Here is an 11,297-nt window from a genome sequence, read left to right as displayed (position 1 = left end):
CATTGCACCGACAATTTATGTGGTCTACGACGCACAAAAACTTCTATAAATTGGTGTGCTTCTTTTATCTTCTTGTAAACCACACCAAATAATCATGGACACTTCAGCCACTGATCTGAACACCAAACTATTTGTAGTTTACTACAATGGGGAAAATCCACATATGTTCAGGGTTCATAATGATATCACATTGTTCGAGTTGAAGGATATGCTTTACCAAATCAACCATCAACTCAACCATAGAGACACAAGGAGAGTGGACAATGTTGATTATCGACGTCCATCGACCGACTCAGCTGGAAGAGTGCAGTTCAATCAAATGAAGTTTAAGAACGATGACGACGTGAGGCTATGTTCTCGATATTTGGTCAGTATGGTACTAAAAGACCAATCGATTTGGACGCTTCATTGGTCAGATATTTCGAAGATGTTCGGAAAAGTTTGATCTGACCTAGGAAATACAAAGAAATCAAGGCTCTCTTGGAGGAACTAGATGAAGAAGATAGTTTAGCTGATTTGTGACCTTTAATTATGTGTTTTACATTGTTGAATTATGTCAAGTACTTTGTAGGGTGAAGGACAGTTCAGATCATACATTGTTGAATTTTCTATGTAACAGAATGATAGCGTGAGTAGAAATATAAGTGACTTTATATAGACTTGATATGTTTATTTAAGAAAGGATGTGGTAATTGTTGTTGCCGTGATTTTCCAGATTTGGAAATTTTCTACTTGTAGTTTTCTAGATCTGAGCTTGTAGAAAGAAAATTGGTGAAGATGAAGATTCCTTTGAAAAACACATGAAGATAAATATTTAACTTTTAATTAAAAAAATCATATGAGCTAACATGTTAATATGGGTTTCAATGAATAAGTTCCTGTTATTTTTATTTTAAACAGGTTTTATACCAAATTGGTTTGAAAGAGGTAAAGTGTTTGAAGGTTTGAGGTCACGTGTCACATATTGAGAAGTGGGGTGGTGGGGTTTAGCATCGGAAAGGCTAGCTGTTTTCCATGCTAAACCCCACCACCCCAAGATTCTTTGTCTTCTTCCGTTTTCACTACCAAAACCATGTCGGTCCTCACATTGAAAAACATAACGTTTGATAAAATCTTCATACGTTCCTTAAAAAAAAAAAAAGTTGATCTTCCCTTGCTCAAAGTCCTTAACTTGCGTTTTATCACTTTCAAATATTATGAAAATCTCTCTAAGCTTTTATTTGGCTGCCCCATTCTCCATGAATCAGGTTTTTAAAAGGAAAAGTAGATGGAGAACGAAGAAATTACGGATTTTAGAAATTAGGGTTGATGTTAACAAACCTTTCTTATTATAAATTTAATTCAATTTTTGTTTTTTTAATTACTAATCAATTAGTTTTTACACTATTTTTTAGGGAATTAGTTTTTACATTTTGTATTTAACTAATTATTTCTGTTAATGACATGAAAACTTAATTAGCCAACACACTGTCACGTCACCGCATGACAAATCACTAGAATTGGTGGGGATTAAAAAAAACCCAAAAAAAATAAAACAGGGGGATTAAAATAGTGGGATCAAAAGCACATTAAGCCAAAAAAAAAAACAAATTAAAAACTGTTGCGGCAAACACAAATTTCATATCTGCCACAGCATAAATGTGTTCCCAGGGCATAAATATACTAGACATTAGAAAAGCACTTCAAACTCCTGAACATAGTACAGAACAACAACAATCTTCCCTTTTGGTTTGCTCAGAGTTTATGATCATCGTAACTACCATTATTTCACAGGGGTAATAATCATCAAAAACATGGATCATGTTGGGAAATTGGGCCATCCAATACAAGTTTTGCAATAATATATATTATAACACTTAACTTCTATGATACAGTTTTTCCCAAATGCCCATAAATTAAGGAAATGACATTAGTCCTTCCAACCAAATTCAATTTGTTTTCATGTCCTTAAAACACTTAAAATTCCTCTATCAGAGAGATTCATTGGCAGCTAAGGAGGTTATGACCAGAAAATATCTCGGAATAATAACTTATCCATGTTCAAACATGATTTTCCTGAGCATGCCTTTTGCTGTCTCTCTCGGTATGGCTTAACCTGCTTACCTTGCTCCGATCTTCAACATAATCAGAATGATTATTGTGGTGAGGTCCAGGGCCATGATTATGTCGCTGCTTCCCCTCCACCGCTCTATCAGGTGAGCTCCCTGCTTTCCTCTTGCGACTGCTTGACTTGGGTGATGGAAGCCCTGCACTTATGTCGTCAAAAGCTGCCACCTCACCTTCTTCCACAGCACTTGGATCTGGTCCACGTGATGGCAGACCCTTTACCCCATGAGGTTGCTCGTCTGCATGATCTTGGTGTCTCCCATGTAAGTTTTCATAATCTGCTTTATCTGCTGAGAGCTTCGACCAGCTTTGCCTTCTATCTTGCTTACTCTTCTCACTCTGAGGAGGAGCCAATTCTATTCCATCTTCCAGTTCCCTCTCAATGAGATCATCGTCATCCATGAAATCTGTTTTTTTGGTTAGATGACCAGCTGCTTTCCTTCGTTTTTCCAATGCAGCCTTTACCTTGTCTGTATTGATTTTTTTAATAGCTTCCTGAGGAGGCCGGCTAAGCATACTACCATCCTTATGATCTGGGTTTCTGCTGTTATGTTTATCTTTTGATTCAGAATGTTCTTTAGTTTCAATTCTAAGAGTATTGTTTTCGTGCTCTTTTTGACCATTATCAGACCGAGATCTCATCACATCTTGTACATGCTGTAAGTTGTCTTTATATGGAAGAGGTTCATGCTCAGGATGTTGATTGCCTTTGACATCATCTACCACCCTGTGCTTTATTTCTGTGGACCCATAATCACTACTTCTGCCAGGATTAGAGACGGGACGCCCAACCTGATTGGCGGCAGATGAATCAAAAGCAGTCTTCGAAGATGCAGGCTTTGATGCTTCAAGTCTTGAACTTATGCCTCCGGTCTGGGAATTACTGTTTGCGGGTGCAGTTTCATCATTACTAGTTGGAGCTTTTACAGTGGTCCGATGATTGGAAGTTGCACCTCCAGTAGTTCCTTCAGCATCATTGGAAGGCGGCATTCGATTTTGTTCATACAGCTCGAGCATTTGGTTACTCACTTCTGCAAAAAGTAGGTACACATTAGGTATAGCATTGAGATAAAAAGAAAGTATAAATAACTGTTATACTCAATGTTGGCATGATTATACTAATCTACTTCAATAGAATACTAAGATATCACCACACTCCAAATAGAGGGAAATATGCAACAGGAACTAGAAAACAGAAAAAGAGAAATAATGATGAGTTGGTACTTTTGTTTCTCATTTCTTTATACCACTAGTATCGAAAAAAAAGACACCGACCCTCCAATTGGCGTGGGGTGACATCAAACTCTTGCCACCAGACCTTCTCCCCATCCGATGGGAGCTTCACCTTTAGAAACTTGGCAGCAAGGAATATGGCTCCAGCTGCAATGTGATGGGGCTTAAATTGCAAGCAAAGAGATGTCCGAAGTCTGCGCATGTGGCACCCAAATTTCAGGAAAGGAAATTCAAAGGCGGACGTAATAAAAATGGTGTAATCATCATACAATTCTTACCCATCATTTACAAAATTCCAAGCAACTTGAGCAAGGGCGTTTTGAGCAACTTTGAATTTCTTTATTGCCTCAACAAGAGGTTTATAAGGATGGTGAACATTAAGATCAAAACCAAGAGTTGCAAGAACAACCCTCTCTGCAAGTAGAATTAATTCCTTCTGCTGCTCATACACTTCCTGTTTCATTTTAGCACGTGAAAAAATTGCATGAGAAAAATTTATATTACAAGAGGCACGAAGAAAATGAAAACTCAAAAGAAATACACTTTGGTTAAACAAACACCAAAAAGAAAGAAAAAAAGATCAAAATTAACCCAGATGAATTTTGTGGTACATTTTTGCAACTAAAAAAAAATTTAATTGCATGTGAAAAATTTATATTACTTGATGTAGGAAGAAAACGAAAAACTTCAAAAAGAATTGATTTTGAAAGAAAATCACTGTTGGTTAAACAAACAAACAAAAAAAAAGGTTAAACTAAATCTAGATATAGCCGACCCCACTTAGTGGGATAAGGCTTGGTTGTTGTTGTTGTTGTTGTTGTAAACTAAATCTAGATATAACTTGCAAATCATTTTTTGCATGCATTAGCCTCCTGGCAGCAGGGTCAAATATTTTACATGACAGAAATGCAAATTTTTCCACTATAATGGATGTAAGGTGGAAGTTAATTCAAAAAGATATTTATCACAGCACCTAAATCAAACCACTGCATAGAATGTAGTATATCAACAGGTAGTTCAAGTTCAACACAGGAAGTAGAGATTGCTTGATAATAGAAAAAGAGATGTTAATAGCCGTTGATGGATAGTTTTTTTTTCCAAAAACCTAATCATATCCAATTATTAACCATTTATCAAGATTGGATTTCAAAACCAAATCACATACCCCCCTGAAACCGGTCCCATATTCGATTTCAAAACCAGTTTTGTCCAGGATTTGATTTCCAATTCAGTTTCATCAATCCTCCCAGTACCTCAAAAAACGGTCTTGTTTTTCTCGTTGCATCTTTGTATTGTATCTCACACGTCAGAATTATACACCCCAGGGTCCTCCATTCAAATTAAGGAATCAGAAAAGCCATCCCTTGTTTCAGCCCATAACTAGTAGTAATCCAGCCTCTTCCTGTAAAGTTTGTTGCAAAACAAAAAGGATGGAGGAATGCTACTTGTACTGCTGCTGGACTTGGTGTCGCAAAATCTGAAGGTGCCAAGGTATATGGGAATGGGTGAATGAATCTAGAGTGAATAAAATCTTGACCGCAGATTGAGATTAAATTAGGACAAGGGTTTGTAATTTTGATTTCTGACTGCAAGGAGAGTACTGCAATTCAACAAGAATAATGGAACCGGGGGAACATAAAGTAGCAAGAGAGACTGAAAATCAGACAACCAAGTTCGGATATGGACCTCAACTTCACTAGTCAGGTTTACTAAATCAGACAACCCATCTATGAAAACGAAATGAGCCAATTAATTTGTTTTTGCAAATTGCTGATTTAAAAAAATGGTTTGGATATGGTTGTGCTTAGGGCCCTGTAACTGGTCACTTTGTTCATTCCTAGATATTAGTTAGGGACAGAAAGTTAAGTTAGTTACTTGGTAAACCAGGTGGCATAACAACTAGATAAATGAGAGAAATCGAGAGAGAGAGAGAGAGAGAGAGAGAGAGAGAGAGATAGAGAGAAGATTAAGAAAATTTGATAGTTTGTGTGAGAAAGGGAAACCCTTGGATGAGAATTCTTAGCTTTTATGTTCAGCCATGGAGTTGAATAGTCAAGTAATGAAACTTCAGAAATATAAATAAAATTTCTCGAGAAGGTGGCCTGTGAACACAGCATTCATCTCTACAAAGACAAGAAGAATGTTGCCACAGTAGACAACATCGAACAGATTCTTACATGCCAGACACAGGAGAGTGTAGTAGATTAAGAAACCCGGAAGGGATGGGGGTTCCTCTGTCCAAGCATGCACAAGTTGAATAACAGGAACGAGGCAGTAGCAGCAGCACAAAGGGCAACAAAAAGTACAGATCATGGGTGAAGAAGGTTAGGCTAGATTGCTAGTGCTGAAAACATTTCAGGTGCAGACAATAAAACATTATCTTCTCAAATGAATGCCAAAAGCTACCTTTTTCCTCACACCTCTTCTGATTATATATGATAACTGAATTCCCCTCATGATTCCCTATTTTACTTGTTAAGAGTCCCACATCGGATAGGAGACGGCCTGACAATGTGTTTATAAGTGGGGCCAATCCTCACCTCACAAGCCGGTTTTGTGGGGTTGTGTTAGGCCCAACCACGATTTCTAAGATGGTATCAGAGCCTCTTCAAGATCCATTGGGCCATCTGCTATCAGGTTTCCGCTATCGGGCCACACACCATTATGTCCACGAACCAAGCCCAATAGTGCTGGTCGTGAGGGGGTGTGTTAAGAGTCCCACATCGGATAGGAGACGGCCTGACAATGTGTTTATAAGTGGGGGCAATCCTCACCTCACAAGCCAGTTTTGTGGGGTTGTGTTAGGCCCAACCACGATTTCTAAGATTACTCTCTTTATGCTAGTGCAGCATTTCACACATCACCTCACTTCATTCTTCCCCCACTCTCCCTTTCTCTCTCTCAAATGGTGTAAAACTTCCACACCTTAGGACCACTGGACACTTGCTCAATCAAATCCTTATTTGGGCTGAGGCTCTATCAAGAGTCAAGGTGTGAAGCATGATGGGGAGATGACCAGCAGGACTCCCTAATTTCCACCTTCAGGTGAGATGAATTTTGAAGGGGTGGCATTAGGATAGCAGCAAGGGAACAATTAGAAAATTCAGTTAGTTGAGATATTAGATAAGATAAAATAGAGAAGTTAGTTAGACAGGATACCAACTTCAAAAATGGGGGAATGAGGATAGAAAATGAAGATTTTATATAATAAAGTAGTGTGTAAGACAAAAGGAGAATCATTTGTGGAGGGAGTATAAAATCTCTCTTTGGATGTCAGATTTTGAATTTGTCTACTCTAAAATGAGAGAGAGGGAGGGGGGGGGGGTTGCAATTTTCGAGGATAGAGTACAGCGTACAATAATAACCGCTGATTGAAAAAGACAACACTTAGAGATTGTAATTACTAATTAGTGCATGCACATGGATAACAAATTACGAAGTTGTTTAAATCCAGACCATTGATTGCGGTTACAATTCTGCAATTCAACCTTTAACCTCTAAATTAACCCCTCATTAGAGGAGCGAAATCCTCATCACATATTCACCCTATTTCTTTCTTCCTTCCTATTCTTCAATTCTTAATTGTGGGTTTGTAACATTAGGATATATTAAATGGCATACCTTCTGTTTGATTCTCTGAACTGCTGTTGGATCCTTCTTATTTATAATTTCGTAAGAAACCATAATCACATCTTTCAATGGCCGAGGAGTTTCTTCAACTTTGCCAGCTAGAAACATGCACACTGTTGCAATGGTCTGCAAAACATTGTAAGTTATTAATTATCACCATGTCTCCAACTTAATATTTCACCCTACATATCATTGACCATGCATCACGTGAAAACAAAAAAATTATTAATGACTATGCACTCCGACATATATCACACATCAAGGTACATGTCCACAGACTCAAATAAATGCTGAAAAATAGGAAAGCCTAACAGATAGAAGATAAAGATGACCTTAGATCCATAAGTTTTCCAAATGAAGAAAAAGGAATACAATACAAACAAAAATAAGATGCCATAAAAATTTTCGTTCAAAACAATACAACAAAAGCATAAAACTAAATATTCTAATTAGCAGAACAAAAACTCAAACAGCTGACAAGGTATGAAGTGGGCTGATGACCAACATAAAACAATTCTACAAATTCAATTTATGTTTTGCTAACAATAATCATATTATAAGGAAAGTCATTAATCGAACCTTAAAAAAAGTCATTAAGTGTCACTCATAAATAATAATATCCTTACCTATTATACATACCAGGGAATAAAATTAATCATACTAAATAGTATATGGTGTGTAGTTTTAATACCTAAAAGTAAAAGAGCTAAATAGTTATCATATCACACTCCAATGATTGGTGCCTACAGACCAAGATGATGGAAGTAGTAGAAAAGTATAAAACAAAATATGATATTGCTATTCTATCAGTGGAATGATGATAACTGCAATAACCCAGCCCGTGAAGCTCGATGATCTCACGAGTTTGAGTTGTCACTGGAATCCTAATCTGATCAACCAAGCCACATTGTGATGTGAGAAATGATATTAAACAACTATTTTGGGACAACTCCCTCTCTCTATTGTTTTTGTCCATTAAGAAGATAGAAGGTTGTCCCAAAAGTTGTCACAAAATGGTTGTACAACTATCATTACTCTTGTGATTTTATGTGCACAGGATCAGTAAATTGCACAGTTTTTACAACTTCGTTCAAAATCATAAGGTGGGGTAGGATTAATTCACTAGGCCTAGGGTGTATAACAACCCAGTAAGTTGGAGGACGGAAGAAAAGATAATATGACATTCTCACGACAATGTAGTATTATGCATTTAATGTGATAATTTTCAGAATTTGCAATAAGCATCTAATACTTTTTTTGGACAAATAAGCAAGTCCAACACCAATATAAAAACAAGCTAAACACTAAACAAAAAATTGGCTGATTGCCACAATCACTATATTCAACTGCTGGTAACAAAACTTCCAATAAATAGGCCAACTCGTTTGCCAATATTATGTCAATTATTGTATAACATACACCCTTCCATTTCACAGTCCCTTTACCTCGTACACGGCTCCTGTCGAATGGGATATCTTACTGGATATTTATATATTTTGTTTGGCTATGTCTTTTTAGTTAGAATAATTTGGCTTCTAACTATGATTCTGTGAAATTATGTGAATCGCTAAATTTCACCTCTTTTTGATCATGTGTAGTTATGTGTCGGTATCCTACATTTTGACATTAGCATTGTCTACGTGTGATTGTATCCGCTGTTCTGGTTTATATCCATGCTTCATACGATAAAATAGTGCACCAGTTTTTCAGTGTCATAGCTAGATATATGCACTACAATAAGTATAGGACATAAAGTAAATAAACCAGTCTTCAACAATAAGCCATTTGTTTTATTTTTAACAGCTTGGAGATATAAATAACTGAAGAATTCTATCCCTTTATGTTTTTTCTTATAAATTTCCAAGAATACAATAATGTCTACACTCTCGTATCTTATTGACTAACCACAATATCCCGCCCCGCATAAATAAAAGATAGTGCACAGGTGTTGTCAAAACAAACAAAATATGTATTTATAATTTACCCAACAGTCTATATTAATTATTCAGTAAAAAAAAAAATTGATAAGCATAAATTTATTTACACTTCAATGAGATAACAATCATCACCATAAAATGTGAGAATATATTATAACAAAATACAGACTCACCCTTCTGTCATTCTTTGCATGGGACTGCCGAAGAAAGAATCTATGACAAAAGATTATTGCTGTTGCAATAGTTACTTGAGGTCTGCATCAGATTTAAATATCAACATCAGGATAAACAAAGGGAAGTAACTTCATCACCATTTATTAGTAATTTTAATATGATAAGAAACAAAAAAAAAAAAAAAAATCCCTAAATCTCTAGCAATATAAGTTATAAATATAATGAGCTCAAATAAAGAAACAAATCACATATAAAACAACCTTACATTCTTTCTGTACCATTTTAAAAAATAAGCTGCCGACAAAGAGAAACCAACAGGTTTGCTGTAAAGATAGTTATCTAAGGCTACTAATAAAGACTCACACTTTAAGCCTCATGCCTAAATCTTGCAGAAATGTACAGTATGATTTGCGCAGGTAAGTTTCTTTCTTCAAATCAATACCATCTCCTTGGGATGGAGAATTTTCTTCAATCTCCTTTCTAGAGAAATACCATCTTGATCCATCCTCTGGCTTCTCTTCAGAGTATCTTTGAGAACCAACTGGATGTGCTCCTTGATGAGAGGCATCACCAAGCAACAATCCAGCCATGAGTTGAAGTGCTGATTAAACTTAGTTTTGATGTATATGTATACAAATTTCACAATGTAATAATCGCGACTCTAATATTCAATTGTTCCCTGTACAATAAATACACTAATGAGAAACAAAGTACACAAATCACTAATGTGCAAGATAAATAGTATAATCATCAATTATGTCATCAAGGTACTTTTCATTATGATATATAAATAATTGAATGTACACTAGGGGTTTAGAAAAAGGAAACAGCTTAATTAAGCACTTATTTAATTATTACTTTTTCATATAAAAACTTAAAAAAAGGTATTTCAACCATCGAAGACCTTATGGGACAACAAAACATAACATAATATATGTATAAGTTCTTTTACTACACTATTTGCGATGCTTATGAAACTAAGCTCAAAACCACTAGTACACACATCATAACCTATTTTCATTACTTCTTCCAATTTTCAAACACTTGTGAAAGTGATTATGTAATAAGACCAAACAACTTAACAAGCTGAAAATTAAAGAAGTGAAATTCATATTGTAGACATATCATGGGCACCAATAAATATTGGAAATTTAATAAGCTATTATAATATGCATCACATAAGATCTGTATAAGTTCTTTTAATAAGCTACTCTGCAATGCTTATGAAAATAAGCTCAAAACTGCTTGTTAGTAACTTAGTAGACATATCATAACCAATTTTCATCAGCTCTTCCAATTCACAAACACTTGTGCAGGTGATTATATAATAAGTCCAATTAAGCTCTTTTGAACGGCCCAAGTGGCAATAATTTGTTATATGAACGTGTCTAATCTAAGATTTGGCCAATTTATTCTCACTAATAAAATGAGCACAAATATCATATATTCTCTCTTATAACACTATCATGTAGCGATATACATGAACCTGTATGCAACAAGGAAATTCACATCTATGAAGCATAGACACGGACACCAACAACATCGATAATAATTTGAGAAAATGATAATTCAATATATGATCACACGTGTCAGTGTAATGTCGCACATGACGGACACCGAACATCTTCTATCACAAGTGTCGTGTCGTGTCGCTGCTACAGAGCTTCACATCAATACCCACAATTTAACAACCCTAATAACCCAAAAAAATGTCTATAGCAATATGCTTCCATATACCACTCTTAAATCATTAATTAAAAAAATAATAAAAAATATATAAGTTCATATCAATTCATAAAACTAAAGAGGGTTAAAAAGTACATAAATGAAACATGAAAGCGAAAAGTAATTAATTAATCTTCAATTGAAATTAAAACAACTTAATAAGCTGAAAATTACAGAAGTAAAAAGCGTTTAGAGCGTTACCTGAAGCAAAAAGCGAAATTGAAGTTGGGTTTTAGTATCGGAGAGGAATTTGACGAGAGAGAGAAGAATTTTCTGCGCGAGCAATGGGAACACGAAACGGAAATCAGGGAACAATATGCGATGCGACAGATTGTAGAGAGAGAGAGAGAGATGAAGAAGGTGGAGGAGAAGAAGAATTGGGATAATTTAGGGAATTAGGGTTTACAGTGGAAATGAAATGAAGAGGAGAGGAGAAAGAAGAAACGGACTTGGCCGTATGACCGACCATATACACTGATATTTTTCATATAT

At 35.7% G+C, this 11,297-nt stretch overlaps 1 protein-coding gene across 2 annotated transcripts; it reads right to left on the bottom strand.

Annotated features, from left to right (window-relative positions):
* Window positions 1–1,699: 1,699 nt before the first annotated feature.
* Window positions 1,700–11,264, bottom strand: LOC146949041 (cyclin-T1-5-like). 2 transcript variants are annotated; one of them, XM_085745143.1, is made up of 7 exons: window positions 11,007–11,264; window positions 9,444–9,759; window positions 9,080–9,161; window positions 6,961–7,095; window positions 3,618–3,793; window positions 3,354–3,533; window positions 1,700–3,137 (listed from the first exon to the last, which is right to left on the bottom strand). In XM_085745143.1, exons 2-6 carry the CDS (start codon window positions 9,668–9,670, stop codon window positions 3,356–3,358), a joined length of 798 nt encoding a protein of 265 aa, XP_085601269.1. In that variant the 5' UTR covers window positions 9,671–9,759; window positions 11,007–11,264; the 3' UTR covers window positions 1,700–3,137; window positions 3,354–3,355. The 2 variants fall into 2 exon arrangements, with proteins under 2 accessions (XP_085601269.1, XP_085601267.1); XM_085745141.1 differs by having other exon boundaries at window positions 3,382–3,533.
* Window positions 11,265–11,297: the final 33 nt, after the last annotated feature.

Source organism: Medicago sativa, chromosome 2 (assembly GCF_051527215.1).
Source record: "Medicago sativa cultivar Bolivia chromosome 2, Bolivia_mono, whole genome shotgun sequence".
NCBI classification, from domain to species: Eukaryota; Viridiplantae; Streptophyta; class Magnoliopsida; order Fabales; family Fabaceae; genus Medicago; species Medicago sativa.
The sequence above is the reverse complement of the archived record's forward strand: the minus strand, read 5'-3'. Positions and strand labels throughout refer to the sequence as shown.

Bases quoted from the DNA above. Each gene is read 5' to 3' on its own strand.
- LOC146949041 (XM_085745141.1), bottom strand. From the start codon at position 9,670: ATGGCTGGATTGTTGCTTGGTGATGCCTCTCATCAAGGAGCACATCCA. The intron at 3,534-3,617 runs GTAAGAATTGTA...CCACATGCGCAG, and splicing joins TGGAATTTTGTAAATGATGG to ACTTCGGACATCTCTTTGCT. The intron at 3,138-3,381 runs GTCGGTGTCTTT...TACTTTTTGCAG, and splicing joins CACCCCACGCCAATTGGAGG to AAGTGAGTAACCAAATGCTC.